We start from the raw sequence: 21,151 nt of genomic DNA on the forward strand, positions 1-21,151 counted from the left end.
CCATCATCCCCTCCCCATCTGCTTCCACCTATCACCTACCAGCCTCTGATCTCCCTCCCACCTCCATACTACCATATCCTGGCAATCTTTCCGCCCATTACTGATGAGGGATCCCAAACCAAAATGTTGTCTACAATCTTCTGCCATCGCAGGTGTAGCGTGCCTTGCTGAGTTCTTTTAACATTTAATTTTCTGTTATCAGCTGTGATGAAATTCCCTAAATAATATCATGTTACAGAATCACATCAGTGATGTAGGTGTGGCTATCTGACATAAATGATTTCTTAAAAGTCAACTTTTTGATTAAAGATGGGACTTTTATACCTCGTTACATTTGTTAATTATTTTTAAGTACTGTCTAGTGTTTTAACTGCTCTGTTTCCTTTTTAAACAGCATGTTTAATGTTATTAAATGGTATGTTTAAACCTATATCTGTATCAGATATCACTCTTCCATTTCCTGTTAGCAACCATGCATTCTTCTGTTATGTTTTTTCTTTCACTTCTGTATCAAGACCTGAAATTTTGTCTATTATTCTTGCACAGGCTGTGGGTATTGTCTGCAGCAGCATAATTTATTCCCCATACTGCTGGCCCACATGTAAGAAAATGTAACATGCAATAAAACTCCCAACAGGTCACGCAGCATCTGTGGAGAGAGGAACTGCTCTGATGAAAGACAATGGAGCTGAAGCATTATCTGTTACCCTCACTTACATTTATACAGCACCTTGATAGATTAGAAACATCCCAGAGTGTTTCACAAAGGAAAAATAATAGTAAAATAATAAAGATAGTATAACTAGTATGATAATAAAAGTAAAAATAAAATGGATTCTGGTTAAAATACAAAGGGCTGGAAATACCCAGAATGTCAGGCAGCATATGTGGAGAGAGAAACAGAGTTAAAACGCTTGAAGTTGAAGACCCTATATGAAAACAAACTGAACTAAGTTGTTTCAGTATCTGATAGGAAGAGTTTATATAGCAGCAGGGGTAAAGTGGTGCTGGTTGGAGAGTTCCTCATAAGGGCAGACAGACAGAAGCTGATGGCCAAATGGCCTCCTGCGAGTGCAGTGGAAAGTTAGGGAGATGGATTGCAGTAAACAATTTGATGAAATCATAGAATCACTGAAGCACAGGAGAAGGCCATCCAGCCATTCTCTGCTGGCAGAGGGGGCAGACTGTTACTTCCTCGAAGAATTCCAACAGATTTGTCAGGCAAGATTTTCCCTCAAGGAACCATACTGACTTTGGCCTGTTTTATCATGTGCCTCCAATTACCCTGAACTCTCATCCTTAATAACAGACTCTTCAGATATTATTGAAGTCAAGCTAACTGGCCGATAATTTCTTATCTGATGTCCACTCATACTTCTAGACTCATAGAGTCATAGCATCTTAGAACACTAAACACAGGAAAAGGCCCTTCGGCCCATCTAATGTGTGCCAAATTATTAATCTGCTGGGTCTGTTGAACTTTACCCAAACCATGAACCCTTCCATTCATGATCCTGTCCAAATTTCTCTTCAATGTTGAAATCAAACTCATATCTGCCACTTCTGCTGGCAGCTCGTTCCACACTCTCACCACCTTCTAAGTGAAGAAGTTTCCCCTCATGTTCACCTTAAACATTTCACCTTTCTTCCTTAACCCCCCGCTCTACACATTTTACACCTACAACTGTCTGGCTAAGTACAGCTCCAACACCATATTCAAGTGTGCTGACGTTGTGGGCTATGACAAAGGTGGTGATGAAATAGCATGCAGGAGGGAGGTTGAAAACTTGGCTGAATGCTGTCATCACAGCAACCTCTCACTCAATGTCAGCAAGACCAGGGAACTGATCCAGCGGGAAAAAGAATCTCAGGGTTGTATGTGGTGACACACAATCTCAATGGCTCTTCACACAGCTTTAGACCACCTGGACAACACAAGCACCTACGTCAGGATGCTGTTCATCGACTATAGCTCAGCATTTAATACCATCATTCCCACAGTCCTGATTGAGAAGTTATAAAACCTAGACCTCTGTACCTTCCTCTGCAATTGGATCCTTGACTTCCTAGCTGGAAGACCCCAGTCAGTGCAGATTGGTGATAACATATCTCCTCACTGACAATCAACACTGGTGCACCTCAGGGGTGTGTGCTTAGCCCACTGCTCTACTCTCTATATACACATGACTGTGTGGCTAGGCATAGCTCAAATACCATCTGACGATACAACCATTGTTGGTAGAATCTCAGGTGGTGACAAGAGGATGTACAGGAGTGAGATATGCCAACTAGTGGAGTGGTGCCGCAGCAACAACCTAGCACTCAATGTCAGTAAAACGAAAGAGCTGATTGTGAACTTCAGGAAGGGTAAAACGAAGGAACACATCCCAATCCTCATAGAGGGATCAGAAGTGGAGAGAGTGAGCAGCTTCAAGTTCCTGGGTGTCAAGATCTCTGAGGATCTAACCTGGTCCCAACATATCGATGTAGTTATAAAGGAGACAAGGCAGTGGCTATATTTTATTAGGAGTTTGAAGAGATTTGGCATGTCAACAAATACACTCAAAAACTTTTATAGTTGTACTGTGGGGAGCATTCTGACAGGCTGCATCACTGTCTGGAATGGGAGTGGGGTACTGCACAGGACTGCACAAACTGCAGAAGGTTGTAAATCTGGTCAGCTCCATCTTGGGTACTAGCCTACAGAGTACCCAGGACATCTTCAGGGAGCGGTGTCTCAGAAAGGCAGCGTCCGTTATTAAGGACCTCCAGCACCCAGGGCATGCCCTTTTCTCACTGTTACCAGCAGGTAGGAGATACAGAAGCCTGAAGGAACACACTCAGAGATTCAGGAACAGCTTCTTCCCCTCTGCCATCTGATTCCTAAATGGACATTGAATCATGGATACTACCTCACTTTTTAAAAAATATACAGTATTTCCATTTCTGCACATTTATTTTAAAAATCTATGCAATATATGTAATTGATTTACTTGGTTATTTTAAAAAAATCTATTATTATTATTATTTTTCTCTCTGCTATATTATGTATTGCATTGAACTGCTGCTGCTAAGTTAACAAATTTCACGTCACATGCTAGTGATAATAAACCTGATTCTGATTTTGACATGTATGTACTCTGATAACAAATTTTGCTTTGAACTTTAACCAATAATCTCTAGTTCTAGTCTCACCCACCCTCAGTTACATTTATCCTATCTTCATCAGGTGCCTTGCCGTTTGGTGTGGGCAATCATGTCTCTCCATTCACCATGGTCCCTGACTCTCCAAATTGTAGTTGTTGCCTCCCCTGTTTCTAACCGTGATGTTAATCCATCTCTCATTTTCATTCTCTCTCTGCCTCTGCTTCTTTTTCCTTCCAGCTTTCCAGTTGTAACTAAATGTTCTAATGTCTCTCTTCGCATGACGTGTCCAAAGAATTTTGATTACTGTTTTCTGATATTTATAATATTCTGATCTTATAAATGGTCACTTCCAATAACTTAACCACTATTGATGTCAGGCACAGCAGCCTATAATTTCTTGGCTTATTCTTAGAACCTTTCATAAACAACATTAGCTGTCCTCCAATCTTCTGCCACTTCAGCTGTTTATAAGGATGTTTTAAATATCTCTGCTAGGCCCATTGCAATTTCTTCATTAGCCTCCTCCAAGGTCTGAGGGAACAGCTTGTCATATCCTGGAGATTTATCCACCCTATTTTGTCTCAAGACAGCAAACTCATCTCATTATAAATTGTATACTGTCCATGACCTCCCTGCTGTTTTGCCTCACTTCTGTGGACTCTCTGTCAGAATAAAAAGCAAGGACCAATAAACCAACTTTTGGAATTGAATAATCATGCCTGGTGCTTCAGGGCTGGGTGTGTCTGCTCCTGTACCACCCCCTGCCCCTGGCACTCCTTCCCTACCAACTGTCCCATACCCCTCTCGCAACGTGCCACCCTTGCCATTCCCAACATCCTTTGCTCCTGTCAGATTTACAAACTTGCTCTCCCCTCCACATTGACAAATACAGTACTGTACAAAAATCCTAGGCACCCTAGCTCTATACATGTGCCCAAGACTTTCTCAGTACTATTGGAGCAGAATTAGGCCATTTGACCCATTGGATCTGCTCCACCATTTCATCATGGCTGATCCATTTCCCTCTCAACAGCAATCTTCATCAGGAGATCTCCTCACAATCTTTTATGCTCTGACTAATCAAGAACCTGTCTAAAATACACCCAATGATCTGGCCTCTACAGTCACCCGTGGCAACGAATTCTACAGTTTCTCCACCCTCTGGCTCTATTCTGAGCCTGTGCCCTCTGGTCCTAGACTCCCCCACCAAAAGAAACATCCTCTCCACATCCATTGTATCTAGGCCTTTCAACATTCACGAGGAAATCTGCAGATGCTGGAAATTCAAACAACACACACAAAACGCTGGTGGAACACAGCAGGCCAGGCAGCACCTATAGGAAGAAGCACTGTCGACGTTTTTGGGCCGAGACCCTTCATCAGGACTGTGCTTCTTCCTATAGATGCTGCCTGGCCTGCTGTGCTCCACCAGCATTTTGTGTGTGTTCTTTCAACATTCAACAGGTTTCAATGAGATCCTCCTCCATTCTTTTTAGTTCCAGCGAGTATGGGGCCAGAGCCATCGATCGTTCCTCACATTCCAGGAACCATTCTCACGAATCTCCTCTGAACCCTCTTTCTTAAATAAAGGGCCCAACACTTCTCACATTACTCCTAGTGAGGCCTCGGCAGTGCCTGATAAAGCCCCAACATTACATTATTGCTTTTATAATTCTAGTCCTCTAGAAATGAATGCTGACGTTGCACTTGACTTCCTCCCCAACACTTTAATCTGCAAAATAGGGAATCCTGCACCAGGTCTCCCAAGTCCCTTTGCACCGGATTTTTTAATTTTCTCCCCGTTTAGAAATTAGTGTGAAGAAGAACGGAGAGATATCGAGCTGAGTGATAAGGCATCTTCACTCTTTGTGACCTCCCTTGCCCCTCCTCTCATAGTCCTCCCTCAGACCACACGAGGTCGCCATCTCCTGTGGGAACTGCCGCCTACCGCTCAGCTCTCGCCTCGTTCATGGTGAATCGTAAAGCACATCTTTGCGCCGACCTTCCAGCCAAACCGTCTCTTTCACAGTCTACAACCAACCATTCCTTGGACTCAGGTATTAACCGGCACAAGTGAACGATGTGTCCCACTCACCGTTGCACCTTAAACCACAAAGCCTCATTTTAAGGTTGCCTTACTACTAATGTAGCAGGGAGTTACACCTTTGCGTGTTGGGGCCTTACATTTTTTAATAAAGTTGTTTTACTTTTTGAAAAGTTTTCAGTGACTTCAGAGAGCCCGGCGTTGCTTTAAGAGCGCCGTTCGGGGGCGGGGCGTTGATGTGATTTGTTTGGGGTTATTCTGATCGATGTTCAGCCCATGGGGTTCCCTCTCCCCATGTTTTGAGCTGTGTGGGCTCATTAATCTGGGCACCATCTCGAAGCGAGTCGCTGAAAAGTTTGGGTCACCGCAGGTTCCCCAAAACTCGGAGTGGGTGGAGATTAATCCGTGTTCCTCTGTTGCCTAATCACTGTTAGCTCCACCTCGAACAGTACTTGAGCAGAGGAATTTGTCAGCACTTCTGCGAGCGCGAGACCGAAGTGGACCCGGAGCGTCCTGTCCTCTCCCTCTCGGCCCCCGGGTCCTGGAATGAGAAGGATGCTGCGGAGATGGCGCTGACGGCCAGGATGCAGAGGAGCGGGCTGCTGGACGTCCTGGTGCGGGACACCTGGCACCGAGTGTTGGCCTCTTTGTACGACGAGACCCTGGTGTTGAGCTGCGACCAGGCGGCCGATCCCGCGGCATGGAACGGCGTGGCCAACGGGAACCAAGCCGGCTCGCCGAGCCCGTGCGCCAGTCCTAGGGCCGGAGGGGTCCGCAATGCCTTCTCCGAGCTGCCCGAAAGTGTCAGCAACAGGAAGAGGAGCGTCAGGGTCATTAAGGTACCAGAGCTCCTGATTCTGGGGTGGGAAGGGGAGGTCTACCCCCGCCCCGGGACAAAGGGCAGGTGGCTGGGGTGGTCTCTAGAAGCAGTGGGGTGTCCCGGGAAGGTGTCTTGGATAGACACAAATGTTAGGGGCTGGTGTACCCTGGCTGATGGTTGAATGTCCATTCCGAGAAGTGTGGAAGAGTTGGGTCCGTTTCTCCTCCTCCTCCTTCCCCCCAGCAGCACAGCCGAACTCTCACTTTTCATTCAGATACTTCTGGGCAAAGTTGTGATGGTTCCGAGACTGGGGTTTTATCTGCAACACCGGCACTGGCATCAGTCGCCCGTTTCCAGGCACCGACGCCCCCAGTCACCCTGAGTCTCAATTCCTAGATTCCGGCACCGGCGCCCCCAGACTCCCTGCATCCCAAGGCTCATGCCCCCGGTACCCTCTCCATTTCCAGGCTTGTAAATATGGGCTGGGCGAATTTCTAGCTGAAGTAATTGAGTTATTTAAACATTTGCTGTTCACACACTTTACCTTACAGAGGCTTTAAAGGCGGAGGGCAGGGCAATGGTTAATAATTATTGCCCTCCCTCACTAGCCTGTGAAAATCCTGCAGCAAGTATTCACAGATGGAAATACCACAGGATTTGTGGAAGCAGCAAGTAACCCTTTGTGTGCTGAACGCTTTGCCGTGTTATTTGAAGTTCAGTGGGGCTCGGCCAGTAAGCGATTGGGATTCCAGGCAATTTGTTGCCATGATAGTGACTTTAGTCCTTATTTCTAGGACGTGCATTTTGCTTCACCTGATTTATAGATGCTAATAATTGTGCCAGTTCACAACTACCAGTCATGTTCCAGTCAAACAGCGGGACACTGGTTTCCTTTCACAAATTATTCGATTACTGAGGCTTAGTGAAATGAGCAAGTACATTTGACACTGCAGAGTATTAACTAACCGCCCTCGTGAAAATACACTTCTTCAATCCAACCAGGAACTTCAGACTGTTCAGAATTAACTTGGTTTTGCAATCAGTTTCATTATTGACATTGGAGCAAAAGTGATTTGTTTTACTTTCACGAGGTAATGATTAGTGAAGGACGTGACATCAGTTCTCGCAGAGAACAGAAGAAGTCATCGGATGATGCAAGTTACGGTTGAGTTTCTAGAAAGGACTGGTACAAGCTTTGGTTTGTTGTTAAATGAGTCCTGGGGTTGTCTTGACTGTAGGTAGAGGGGTTTTGACTTCCATGGGGAGGGGGAATGGATTTGAGGAATGAATGTGGGAGAGGACAGGGATGGGTTATGAATACCTGCAGGTCAGACACATGACAGCTCTGTAGACTTTACCAAATACTTCTGGCCTTAATAAGTTTCTGCAGAATGTTGCCAGGTTAGAGGCTTGGCTCTGCTATATCAGGATCTCGAGACATTGAATCATACAGCATGGAATGGGCCCTTCAGCCCAACTAGTCTATGCTAACCAAGATGCCCATTTGGTTTGGTCAACATCCTTCTGAACCTTTACTATTGATAAGCCGTCGACTTGTCCATTAAATGCTTTAATTGTAATTGTACCCACCACATCCACTCCTTTTGGCATTTTGCCTGTCAAGTCACTTTTAAATCTTTCCTCTTTTATCTTAATCCTATGCCCTTAAGCCTATTCCATTTTGGGGCCCCTTTATTTTGAAACCCTTTCCCTGGGGGGTAGTGTGGAGAGATTGTGTAACTTCACCTTGTGTGTACCCCACTGTATACACCAAAGAGAAGAGAGAACTAGGTTGTGGGGAAGTGTAAGTGTCTTGGATGCTTTTAACTGTTCTCCTGGGTTTAATTGTGGGCTGAGGCTTTTATTGTTTTCACCTGTGTCACCAATCAGACCTGCAACCTCACTTGGAAATGGGCTTGCAGGATCAATAAGTGGGTGCTGTCATTCCATATAGCAAAGTATCATGACTGTTTTATCACTATTCTCTGGGATGCCATGGGATTAAGTACCCTCACAGGTAGATAGGGTAGTTAAGAAAGCTTATGATTAAGTTAGCTTTCATAAGTCGAGGGATAGAGTTCAAGAGTCGCAATGTAATGATGCAGCTCTATAAAACTCTGGTTAGGCCACACTTGGAGTACTGTGTCCAGTTCTGGTCACCTCACTATAGGAAGGATGTGGAAGCATTGGAAAGTGGAGATTTACTAGGATGCTGCCTGGTTTAGAGAGTATGGATTATGATCAGAGATTAAAGGAGCTAGGGCTTCTCTCTCTGGAGAGAAGGAGGATGAGAGGAGACATGATAGAAGTACACAAGATATTAAGAGGAATAGACAGAGTGGATAGCCAGTACCTCTTCCCCAGGGCGATCCTCAATGCAAGAGGACATGGCTTTAAAGTAAGGGGAGGAAAATTCAAGGTGGATATTAGAGGAAGGTTTTTCACTCAGAGAGTGGTTGGTGCATGGAATGCACTGCCAAGTCAGTGGTGGAGGCAGATACACTAGTGAAATTTAAGAGACTACTAGACAGGTATATGGAGGAATTTAAGGTGGAGGGTTATATGGGAGGCAGGTTTTAAGGGTTGGCACAACATTGTGGGCTGACAGGCCTGTAGTGTGCTGTATTGTTCTAAGTGTCTCATTATCAAAGACCCTTTTCCATTCTTAATGCAGATATCTAAAATACAGAGGAAATGTGAGAATTAAGAGCCCATTCAGTTTCAGAATTGCGTCAGAACCAAGTTGTCCCTAATAAACCTCAGTGCCTTGGTTCCACATCTGTAATAGCAGTGGTAATTTATGAAGTCCAGTTTTGAACATCAGTTGATCCCTCTCTCAAAACTGATCCCTATCTGAAGTTTAATTTGCAAGTTGAGTTGGTGGTGAGGAAGGCAAATGCCATGTTAGCATTCATTTCAGGAGGACTAGGATCCAAAAGCCAAGGATGTAATGCTGAGACTTTATAAAGCACTGGTGAGGCCTCACTTGGAGTATTGTGAACAGTTTTGGGCCCCTATCTTAGAAGAGATGTGCTGAAACTGGAGATGGTTCAAAGGAGGGTCACGAAAATGATTCCAGGATTAAACGGCTTGCCATATGAAGAGATTTTGACGGCTCCAGGCTTGTATTCACTGGAATACAGAAGAATGATGGTTGACCTCCTTGAAACCTATCAAATGGTGAAAGGCCTTGATAGAGTTGATGTGGAGAAGATGTTTCCTATGGTGGGAGTGTCTAAGACCAGAGGACACAGCCTCAGAATAGAGGGGTGTTCTTTTAGAATGGAGTTAAGGAGGAATTTCTTTAGCAAGAGGGTGGTGAATCTGTGGAATTCATTGTCACAGGTGGTTGTGGAGATAAATCTGTGTATATTTAAGCCAGAGATTGATAGGCTTTTGATTGGTCAGGGCATGAAAGGATGTGGGGGGTGGGGGGCTGGTGGAAGACAAGAGTTTGGGGCTGAGAGGAAAAATGGATCAGCCATGGAGCAGATTCAATAAGCCAAGTGGCCTAATTCTTCTATATCTTATGGTCAAAAGGAGTAGTTTCTCACTGCCCCATATACTTCCCCTAAAATCATCTTGGAATACGGAACTCCCACTTTAAGGTAACACAAGGATCTCAGTCGGTCAGGCAGCATCTGGAGGCAACGTTTTGGGTTGAGACCCTTTGTCTGGACTCAAATAGACTACTGCTTCCCTTCCCTCCCCCCCAGCTGCAGCTCAGCTGGCTGAGTTCCTCCAGTAGTTAGTTTGTGTGCAACAATCACAGGGCCCAGGCTCTTTGTTTGCTCTTGGACATGAAGGCTTTGTGTTACCTGATGCTGGCTAGAGTCAGAGGACACTTCAGTTAATGTCTTTATAACACAATGACATGTCATAATTGTTAGAATTGTAGGTTCTGAGTGGATACTGCTTGTGAACCGATTATTTGCCCCGATCTGAATAATCTTGGCTCACTGATCCTGCAATCTCTTCAAGCCCATCTGATGCACCATCAATAACTCACACTGAGACGTAAGGCGAGATATCGGCTTTTATTGACTGGAAGAAGGAACCAGGAGTGAGTGTCCATCATACCATGTCCTGGAGACTGAGGCCGAGCGTCAGGCCTCAGATCGCCTTTATACAGGGGCCTGTGGGAGGAGCCACAGGAGCAGTCAGCAGGGGGCGTGTCCAGACAGGCACATAGTTCACCACATTCACCCCCCCTTTGTTTGAAAGAGTCCCATGTGGCGAAGTTTCTTACAAGTCAAGTCTATCAGGTGGTCGAATCTGTCGCTGCGATCTACGTAGCACCGGCTGTGATCGCATGGATGCCGGCGACATTGGTGATTGCACAGGAGACGGAGGTTGCGCTTGTTCCTGCCCACTAGGCGCCGGTGATCCCTCACGCATGTGCGAGGCGCCTGGTATAAATGCGTACGAAACGCCCGGTATACAAGTGTCGTGAGGAGTCTGTGTAGGGCCTGGTGAGTACGGTGTCACCTCTGGTGCAGGGTTCATAGTTACCGGAGAGCCTTCAGGGTAGTGGTCTGCTGCACCTGCGGGTGCCAGGTCGCGGATGGAGACCGTGTCCTCCCGCCCATCAGGTAAGACCATGTAAGCATACTAGGGGTTCGCATGTAGAAGGTGAACCCTCTCTACCAGCGGGGAGTATTTATTGCTCCTCACATGTTTCCGGAGCAGCACTGGCCCCGGGGACGTCAGCCAAACTGGTAGGGTGGTCCCAGTGACAGACTTCCTGGGAAAAGAGAATAGGCGTTCGTGAGGGGTGGCATTGGTGGACGTACATAACAGAGAGCGGATAGAGTGCAGTGCCTCAGGGAGGACCTCCTGTCAGCGAGAGACCGGCAACCCTTTTGACTTAAGGGCTAAAAGTGTGGCCTTCCACACTGTGGCATTCTCCCACTCCACCTGGCCATTACCCCGAGGATTATAACTCGTGGTCCGACTGGTAGCAATGCCCCTAGCTAGCAAGTACTGGCGCAGCTCCTCACTCATAAAGGAGGACCCTCTATCGCTGTGGATATAGCAGGGATACCCGAACAGAGTGAAGAGCTGGCGCAGGGCTTTTATGACGGACATGGCAGTGGTGTCGGGGCAGGGGATGGCAAAGGGGAACCGTGAGTACTCGTCGATAACACTGAGAAAATAGACATTGCGGTCAGTGGAGGGAAGGGGGCCCTTAAAGTCAACACTCAGTCGTTCAAAAGGGCGGGTGGCCTTGACAAGTTGTGCCGTGTCAGGACGGTAGAAGTGCGGTTTGCACTCAGCGCAAATTTGGCAGTCCCTGGTCATCGTCCTGATGTCCTCCAGGGAGTATGGCAGGTTCCGAGCTTTCACAAAATGGTAAAATCGGGTGACCCCCGGATGGCAAAGTTGTGCATGAAGGGCGTACAGCTGGTCGAGCTGTGTGCTAGCACATGTTCCCCGGGATAGGGCATCAGGGGGCTCATTGAGTCTGCCAGGCCTCTCCCCATTTCCCAGCCCTACATACTGCTTAACCCCGGTACCAACCCACTGCAGGAACTGGTCCACCTTTGATAGCCATGCCTGCCATCTCCTCTGCTCCTCGTCTGCAGCCCCTCCCTCTTGGTCTCATCCTCGTTCAGTTTTAAGAAATACATTGCCAGTGTTTGCCCCGGTGGGAACAACGTTTCAGTATGCTGTTGCCCATTTGGGATGGAGCTGAAGAGTATGTCGTGGGGATTTAGAGGTGTGCAGCCTCCTCCACTACCTCCGGCAGCTCATTCCAGGTACCAAGTATTTCTGTGGAAAAATTCACCCTTCATATCACCTTTAAACCTCCCCTCTTCTCAAGCTAAGCTATGCTGTGTGGTTTTGGACACCCATACCATTGAAACTACTCTTGATTATCTGCATTATTATTGCCTCACATAATTTTATATGCCTTTTTTGTCATCTCTCTGCCCGCTTTCCTCCAGAGAAGGCAGACCCAACGTGCGTACTCTCCCTCATGACCTCCAACCCCAGCAACATACTTGTGACTTTTTCCTCCACCCTCGAGCTTAATCACTTCGCTCCTGTTGAGTGTTGACGAGAGCAATGCACAATATTAGTTAGGCCGCTGGTGTAACCTAACCAGCATCTTGTACAACTAAAATAACATCCCAACTCTCGTATTCAGTACTGAGCTGTGAAGCGAAGCACTTCACGTGTCTTCGCTGCTCTGGAAACCATTGTTGCCATTTTTTAGAGAGCTATATATTTGTACCCCTGGGCCTCGTTGTTGTTCCACACTCTCCAGGGCCATGTCATTGGTGGTGTAATTCCAGACTTGGTTTAACTTTCGAAGGTGTATCAGTTTGCATTTTCCTGAGTTAAGTTTCACCTGCTACACTCTTCAAAGGTTCAGTAAGCTCCCTTGTCCATATTCCCAGTTGGTCTGTGTCCTGCTGTAACCACAGACAACTTTTTTTTCACTGTCCACCCCACCAATTTTGGTGTCACCCACAAATATATTGACCATGCCAGCAACATTACATTCAGATTAAATATATGACCAACAACAGATGACCCAGTACTGATTGCTGCAGCGCAACACTGGTCACAGATTTCCAGTCTCGAAAGACAAGCCTGCACTGCCACCAAGCCAATTTTTGTATCCAATTGGCTAGGTCACCCAGGATCCAATGTGTCTGAACCAGCCTGCCATGCCAAAGGCCCTGCTTAAATCCACCTAGAGCACATTTCATTCTCTGCCCTTATCAATCCCCTGGGCCAGCTCTGGCAGATGTATCTTTATAACTAACCACTGTGGAGACTGTGACACCTATTTTGGAAGATGTTTATGGGAGTCCTGGATTCAGGACAATGGACAGGAAAGTTGAGCTGAGGCCAAATCATGATCTCTTTGCATGACAGCCAGTTGGAGAGACTGGGAGGTTGACTCCTTATAAGCCTTAATGATCATCAGTCCTTGCGTGCCTCAATGTGAAATGTTTGATGTTTCTCTTAATGAAGCACCTTGGGACATTGTTGTGGGCATTTTAGTAGAGGAACATAGCAAAGATTTTCTTCAAGTGTTTAAAATGAAAAGTTAAAGTGGGTTCAATTTAATTTTTCATTGGAAAAATGACATCCTTATGTCGCGTCCTTCTGGGCTGTGCTATATTGGAGACAGCTGACATTTTGTGCACATGTCTTTGGAATGGTCTCTCCACTCAACAGAGAAGAGGTGCCCATGGCCCTCAGATGCCCCTGTAGTCCGGTGTTGGTTGATGAGCTAATGCCCTTAGTTTTTGTACAGATAGATAGCACCATGATGGCCTGCACTAATCCCCAAGGTTAACACCTTTGTTTTCTTCTTTCAGCAGGAGGTTGGGGGCTTGGGGATCAGCATCAAAGGAGGCAAAGAGAACAAGATGCCAATCCTGATCTCGAAGATCTTCAAGGGTCTAGCGGCTGACCAGACTGAGGCTCTGTATGTCGGGGATGCCATCTTGTCTGTGAACTCTGTGGACTTGCGAGACGCAACGCATGATGAGGCAGTGCAGGCTCTGAAGAGAGCGGGGAAAGAGGTACTCCTAGAGGGTGAGTGAATGCTTAGAAATTCCGGCCACATCTGTGTACGCATCCACTTGTGTTTGTTCATTGAATTCAATGCAGCAGCAACGAGCCACATTCATATCTTGCCATGTGACAGCTCCAGCTGTGTAACCAGGAATGGATTCATTTCTGCAGAATTTCCTTATTCCTTCATAATTTTCAATGTTTGAAGATATTTTAAAATCAAATTTCATTTTCAAATATTGAGTTCAAATCCTAACCCTTAATCTGTCTAAGATAATATTTAAATATAGTTTGTGAAACCAGTTTCATAAAGAAATATTATTGGTGCAACATCTAAAATTTCTTTCTGGTAGTCTGCACATGAATGGGTTATTGTAAGACTTTGGATAAATTGAATGTCGCCATACTATTTTCTGTTATTGGATGCATTACTTAAAAATCTTAGAAATTTAGACCTTCTGGAAAAGTCTGAAATGGAAGGCATTTCTAAAATGCCACAGACATATGAAAGTCCTTTCAGCCAGTAACTAGTGACCACTGCTGTAACGTGCAATTTGTCCAAAAAAACAAGATAATGACCAGATACTGTTTTGCAATGGTTGAGAATTACACACTGTCACCAGTAAGAGCATCAAATTATAGGTGTGAGGTCAGCAGGGACAGAAAACACTTGGTTTATCATCTTGTCCAAACATCACCACTTATGACAGTGCTGCTCTACCCCATTAATGCACAGGGATAATTAGACTGAGATTCTGGTATGGGGTTTGAAAGTTCGTATTTCATCACTAAGAAGCAAGGATGCTACCACTGCAGTATGGCACTTGCATTCCTGTCCATTTCTGGAGCATTGCATCCAAAAACCAGCACCCCTCAGAAGTACTGCTGTCTACGCTTCTCCCTGCCTTGGTAAAGCAGCCAACATAATCAGATACCAGTCTATTATATTCTCTCTTCTCCCACTACCATTGGGCAGAAGATAAAAAAAAAGCTTGAAAGCATGAGCCATCGGGTGCAATCTCACTTCTGTCTCACTGTTGTTGGACTGTTGAATGATAGGATGGATTATTGACCTCACAATCTACCTTGTTATGACCTTTCACCTTACTGTCAGCCTGCACTGCACTTTCTCTAAAGCCGTAACACTTTATTCTGCATTCTGTTAGTGTCTTTCCCTTGCACTGCTTCTGTACCGATGTAATGAAATGATCCGTATGGATAGAATGCAAAACAAAGCTTTTAGTAAAGTTTTTACCTGGATAACAAACCAATTTATCAGGTGTTGTTACTAAACTGCAGTTGCAAGTTAATAATCCATGAATTTTCTACAAGCCCCCTCCCCCCCCCCCAAAAAAATTAAACTATTAGTGATGTGTGGGTACTGTTGCTCCTTGAATTGTGGGGTGGGTCGGTCATCCATGAGCGTAATCACTCTGCCGCTGACTGTTCATCAGCTGCTTGTGTCCTAAGCCCCGAGATTCCACCCAAAAGCTCCCTTCCTCTTCTCTAAAACACCCTCTTAGGCCAAACCTTTGTTGATGCTGGGGAATTTTCTCCCTGTTACATGGACTGTATAAATACATGTCGTGTATTTCAGTTTCTAGTAAAACTTCTGGAATATGTTGAGAATTTGTGTGTCTTGTTATCCAGAGATGGAACTTGATTGTCTGTACAAACAGATGTTATCCTTCTTCCTGGAGCCATTCTTGAACCAAAATCATGTCAGACAGTTCTGAAATTTTATGTATGGTAAAACTGAGCAAGATGGATTGTAGCTGAATAAATTTGAGCTCCAAATCCAGAGTTTTACTGGCTAAGCTGCTTCTAGGAATCTTCTTGTGGAAAGTGAGATGACTAAGTGAGGGCCCTGTCACCTGATTAGAGTGGAGGATGGTTTAACATCTCCAATTAACTTTAGTGGATTGAATGTAAAATCAGTGTGTTCTGGGTTGTTTAAGATGAGCAAGTGGTGAGGTGAACGATAGCAGCAAATAATCTGCTGGAGGGGCTGTGGTTGAGCAGTGTGTGTAGGAGGAAATGAATTATTGACGCTTTGGGTCCTGTACCTGCATCAGGATCCTGGGTTCCTCCTGCAGATTGATCGCCAAATAATAGGCTCGTTATCACATTAGTCATGGTCTCACGTTAGTCTCGTGAGACCATGGATTTGCGCCTTGAAAGCTTTCCAGGGCACAGGCCTGGGCAGGGTTGTATGGGAGACCGGCATTTGCCCAAGCTGCAAGCCTTGCCCTCTCCATGCCACCGATGTTATCCAAGGGAAGGGCACTAGGACACAAGCAGCTTGGCACCGGTGTCATCGCAGAGTAATGTGTTAAGTGCCTTGCTCAAGGACACAACACGCTGCCTCAGCTGAGGCTTGAACCAGTGACCTTCTACTAGTCTGATGCCTTATCCACTAGTCCATGCACCAACACAATAGATTGCCAAAGTAAATTTATTATCAAAGTACATGTATGTCAATGTATACAACCCTGAGATTAGTTTTCTTGCAGACACTTACAGGAAAATAAGAGATACAATAGAATTTATGAAAAACTATCTATAAAGTCTGACAAACAGCCAATATGCAAAAGGAGACCAACTGTGCAATAAATACTATGAACATGAGTTGTAGAGTCCTTGAAAATGAGTCTATTGGTTGTGGAATCAGTCAGAGTTGAGGTGAGTGAAGTTATCCACACTGGATCAGGACCCTGATGGTTGTAAGGTCATAACAGTTGTTGCTCCAGATTCCAGCACCTGCAGAGTCTTGTATTTCCGGAGAGATGGTTAATGTTAGTGTTGCATTGTATAGTGTTTAAATTGGGAATGAATAGGCCCATGATGTCATCCACTAGGACAGATTTGCCACCCTAGAGAGAGCTGTTCAACTCCATCTTCAAGGCACTTGAAGAGGGATAGAGACCACAGTTGAGGCTCCCTGTGAGATTGCAACCCACTCACTTTTGACTAGCTCTGTTAATTCAGGACAGAAGGTGGAAGTTGTGGTAGAAAAGTCCAGGGTTCAGGTCCCACAATGAGCTCTTGATCACAAGGACTCGTGCTGCATTGTCAGTCAACCAGAGGTGACCTATTCCATGGAAATATTAAACTGAAGGTCCAGTGAGTTACATTGCATCAAGTTCCCAGGAGCTGGGGAGTTCCTCCAGCTATAAAGATAAGAGACTTCAGACGTTCCCAGGACTTATGGGACGGGTTACGTTGTTGCCCCAGCACTTCCTCGGACTGTGATCGTTGCTGCAAATAAAGCTAATTTTCTAGAACTCTTTAGATGCTGGAACCTAGAGCAGAAGCCTAATTCTGGCAGAACTTAGTGGGTCAGTCAGCATCTGTGGAGGCAAAGTTTCGAGCCTTTGCAGGTCTTGACTTGTACCTTTTGGCTTGATAGATGCTGGTTGATCTGAGTTTTACCATTGTTCTCATTTGTTCAGTTGGATGTCTCAGGCTAACAAAAGTACCTGGAAAAGAAGCATTTGGGAAAGGTGATCTGATGGGAAGACCACCTCTGCATTATGGCATATTTGCTTTTTAAGCAAATGATCCATATCATTTTTTCTGTAGCTGCATGTTCTGCGTATGTGTCAAAAAATAGCAACACACACAAAATGCTGGTGGAACGCAGCAGGCCAGGCAGTATCAGACCCTTCGTCAGTACTAACCGAAAGGAAAGATAGTAAGAGATTTGAAAGTAGTGGGGGGAGGGGGAAATGATAGGAGAAGACCGGAGGGGGATGAAGCTAAGAGCTGGAAAGGTGATTGGTGAAAGTGATACAGAGCTGGAGAAGGGAAAGGATCATGGGACCGGAGGCCTCAGGAGAAAGAAAGGGGGAGGGGAGCACCAGAGGGAGATGGAGGACAAGCAGAGTGATGGGCAGAGAGAGGAAAAAAAACAAACAACTAAATATGTCAGGGATGGGGTAAGAAGGGGAGGAGGGGCATTAACGGAAGTTAGAGAAGTCAGTGTTCATGCCATCAGGTTGGAGGCTACCCAGCCGGTATATAAGGTGAGTGTGGATTCATCTTGACAGTAGAGGACAATAGTGTTTATTTCCATTTTCCCCTCAGATTCTGAGTGAATTTTATTTTGTATCTCAAATTTTTGGGTAGTAATTTGAGTTCTGAAAGGACACATTTCAATCACCCATTGGTCGTAAGGTGAGTTCGTTACAAAGATAGATTTGCCCTGTATTTTTACAGCTCCAAGCTGAAAATGCTGGAGGAATTCAGGAGGTCCGGCAGCATCTAGGGAAATGAATAAATAGTCAATGTTTTGGGCAGAGATCCATCATCAGCATTTTGTGTTCTAGATTTCCAGCATCTGCAAAATCTCTTGTGTCTATGATTCTCACAGCTGATTTGTTATCTTGGGAATTACAATCAGCTTGGATGACTTTTTCTGATGGCACAGACATGACTCGATGATCTCTGACAACACTTGTGCTTCTAGTACAGTCTGCTGCTATATAAACCAATATTGTCAACACCCTGTACAAGAATTAACAGGTTCCATTGCATCATTCCAAGTATTCAGAGAGGCAGGCTACAGTGTTGGCGTTGTCACTGTAGAGTAATGTGCATCAACTCTGCCTTAAAGAAAGTAAATTGCTTCAAATGTCCAGCAAGAAAGTATCTTGCATATTTCTCCCTCCCCCCCCCCCCATCCCCCTCAATCTGTAGGTGATCCCACCCTTCCCCAGCCTCTACTTCCCTTTCTATCAGCCCCTTCTTCTTCCCTTAATCACCTCTGCCCCTCCCCAAGGGAGTGTTTTGTTTTCTCCACTCACTGTGAAAGGAGGTTTCTCCTGGGACTCGGGATTTGGGAGCAACTGTCCATTAACTAGTTTTGGCTCTCCTCCTCTGAACCTACCCCATGAAGTTCACACTTGGGACTCAGCACTGACTGCAGCTGCCAAATGGATTAAGCTGAGAACTCAGTGGAAAGTGAAGAATGGAGATGAGGTTGAGAATAAATTGCTCAAGAACTACATAAGAAATGAAGAGCAATGTTCACAGCAGGCAGCTGTTGAGATCTGTACCTGATGTTGTTGGGGATGGGAACTGAATTCCAAGCCAACATTCAGAAAAACACAGATTTACAGGCTTATGCACAAAGTATGATAGAATGAGATGCCTCCAGGAATCACAGAGTTACTGTGACTAATCCTATTTCCCGCTTCTTGGTGTGAAGCTTGTTGGGTTGGTATTAACCATGGTGAAGACTCGACCTGCCATCTCCCTTTCAGACAGAGTTCCAGGCTACCATTATCTGGGGGAGAAAAACATTTCCATTCAATTTCCCTCTAATCCTTCCATAAATACATAAATTTTCACCTTGCCTCAAGCCAACTGAAAAGGGATGTTTAATTTGTTTTTCATGTGAATGCTGCGTGTATGATGCTATGTGTCTGTGATATTGCTGCCAGTAAACTTTTCTTTACACCTGTGCACATCCATTCAGTGGGCACTTTATTAGGTACACCTGCTCACTAATGCAAATATCTAATCAGCCAATCATGTAGCGGCAACCCAATGCATAAAATCATGCAGATGTGGTCAAGAGATTCGGTTGTTCAGACCGGACATCGGAATGGGGAGGAGGTATGATCTGAGTCGCTGTGATTGTTAGTACCAGACTGTTTTGAGTATCTCAGGAACTGCTGATGTCCTGGGATTTTCACAAAAGACGTTCTCTAGAATTTATAGAGAATGGCTTTGGGGGGGCGGGGGGCGGGGGGGGAGGGAATCCAGCGAGTGGTAGTTCTGTGGGCGAAAATGCCTTGTTAATGAGAGAGGTCTGAGGTGAATGAACAGACAGGTTGAAGCTGACGGAAAGGCAACAGTAACGCATCGCCACACGTTACAGCAGTGGTGAGCAAAAGAGCAACTTGGAACATGTAACATGTCAAACCTTGAAGTGGTTGGGCTACAACAGCAGAAGGTCGCACAGTGGCCATATGAGGTATATCTAATAAAGAGGCCACTGAGTGTCTGTACTGTACTTGTGCATGTGACAATAAACTTGAATTTAGCTTTGTTAGCATTGTGGTTCAGTTACTGGGCAAAAAGCCATAGTCCAGCCCATCGATCCAGAGACTGGAGTTTGAACTCTCCAGATGGAGAATTTAAATTAAAAATATCTGGAGAAAGAAAAGATTCTCCCATGAAACTCTCAGATTAATGCACGAGGCTCTTGGTTTCACACGCACCATTCAGGGAAGAAAATCTGTGGCTCTTGCTTGGTCTGGCCTGTATCCAGACCCACTAATGTGTTTGACATTAACAGCCTCCACAGTGCAGAGGTGGACAATAAATAGTCAGCGGTCCACATCTGGTGAACAATTAAGAAAATAATTGTTTCCCTTGGTTGGGCCTTCCATAATTCTATTTACCACTAGCCTCCTACACCTCATTTTTAAAAAAGAAACCCAACCTTACTAAACCCCTTCCTTGTGAAATGTGCTCTAGAAGTTCTACAATCCTAATACATTTTTAAATGAGAAACTTCAGTTGCTCCTCTTGAAAAGAAATTAGCTTTAGGCATGTATTTCAATTCATTTTGTAATGGGACAAACCTATTTTGTAGTGATGTTGCTGGGATGTTTGTACTTGTCGTTTCAGCCCAATTATTCAGTCCAAGGCAACAGAGGTGTCTGCATGGCAGAATAATCAGCTTGGCTTTCGCAGCTTTGTGCATTCATTCCGAATGGTGCTAACCGTGTACGTTTTACTGCCTTTGCGCCATTTGTTAGGAGAAGGTTCATTGGCTGGGTCAGATTGACCAACCTGTTGGACACTGACAGTAAGAAGAAAGTGTTCCCCGGGGCAGGAGAATGTGATTTGAGGATCAGCGAGTCGGAGCTACTGGTCGCACAAGCAACGTTTTGCACCGCACTTGGTGTGGTCAGGAAACTGGTATCTGGGAAAACATATCTCAACAGCAGTGATGGATAAAGCATGAAAAGCTACAGAAATGCAGGGTTAGAGAACAGCTCTTTCAAAAAGCTAGTACTGACACAATGGGCTAGGCAGCCTTACTCCCTACTTGTAAGATTCCATGATTTGCAAATTCCAATAAAGGTACACAAAACTAATGTGCCCAGTGACCATGTCTCCAATCTTAAATAGACTTCCTTATTTTTTTTAATCTTGTATTTCCAGGACTGAAGCTAAATGTCATCAGTTAGTGCTCACTTAATCATCTCTTTCCCCATTGAAGGATTATTGAAGTGAATCTTGAATTAGAGTCGATTTTTTTTTCACCCCCCTGAAGTTTATGACTTCTGCTAGTAAACAACACTAGCTTTAAGCGATTGCAAATGTCATTCGTTCAGAGGGTTCCAAGTTTAGTGAATCTTGGAGCACCTCACTGCGTAAACTAAATTAATCTATGTACTTGGCTCATCTTTAGGAGATCTCCAATCAGTTCCTCCATCCCACAGTCCAGTGATTTTATTTTGCCTTAAAGTATTCACCTTTTAAATTTTCCTCTTGAGTTTGCTTTCATTGCCTCCTCAGGCAACAAGTCCCCGATCGCAGCAACTCACTGCGCTGATTTAAACAAATCCTCATCCACTCTGTTATCA

General features: G+C 45.1%; 1 protein-coding gene across 1 annotated transcript in view; it reads left to right on the forward strand.

Annotated features, from left to right (window-relative positions):
- Positions 1–5,466: 5,466 nt before the first annotated feature.
- Positions 5,467–21,151, forward strand: part of sntb1 (syntrophin, basic 1) — a 111,087-nt gene continuing 95,402 nt past the window's right edge. The window contains exons 1-2 of the mRNA XM_059973075.1: positions 5,467–6,030; positions 13,349–13,568. Of these exons, the coding sequence (XP_059829058.1) occupies positions 5,758–6,030; positions 13,349–13,568 (493 nt within the window). The 5' untranslated portion in view covers positions 5,467–5,757. The remainder of the gene's footprint in view (positions 6,031–13,348; positions 13,569–21,151) is intronic.

This window comes from Hypanus sabinus, chromosome 1 (genome assembly GCF_030144855.1).
Source record: "Hypanus sabinus isolate sHypSab1 chromosome 1, sHypSab1.hap1, whole genome shotgun sequence".
In the NCBI taxonomy this organism is placed as follows: Eukaryota; Metazoa; Chordata; class Chondrichthyes; order Myliobatiformes; family Dasyatidae; genus Hypanus; species Hypanus sabinus.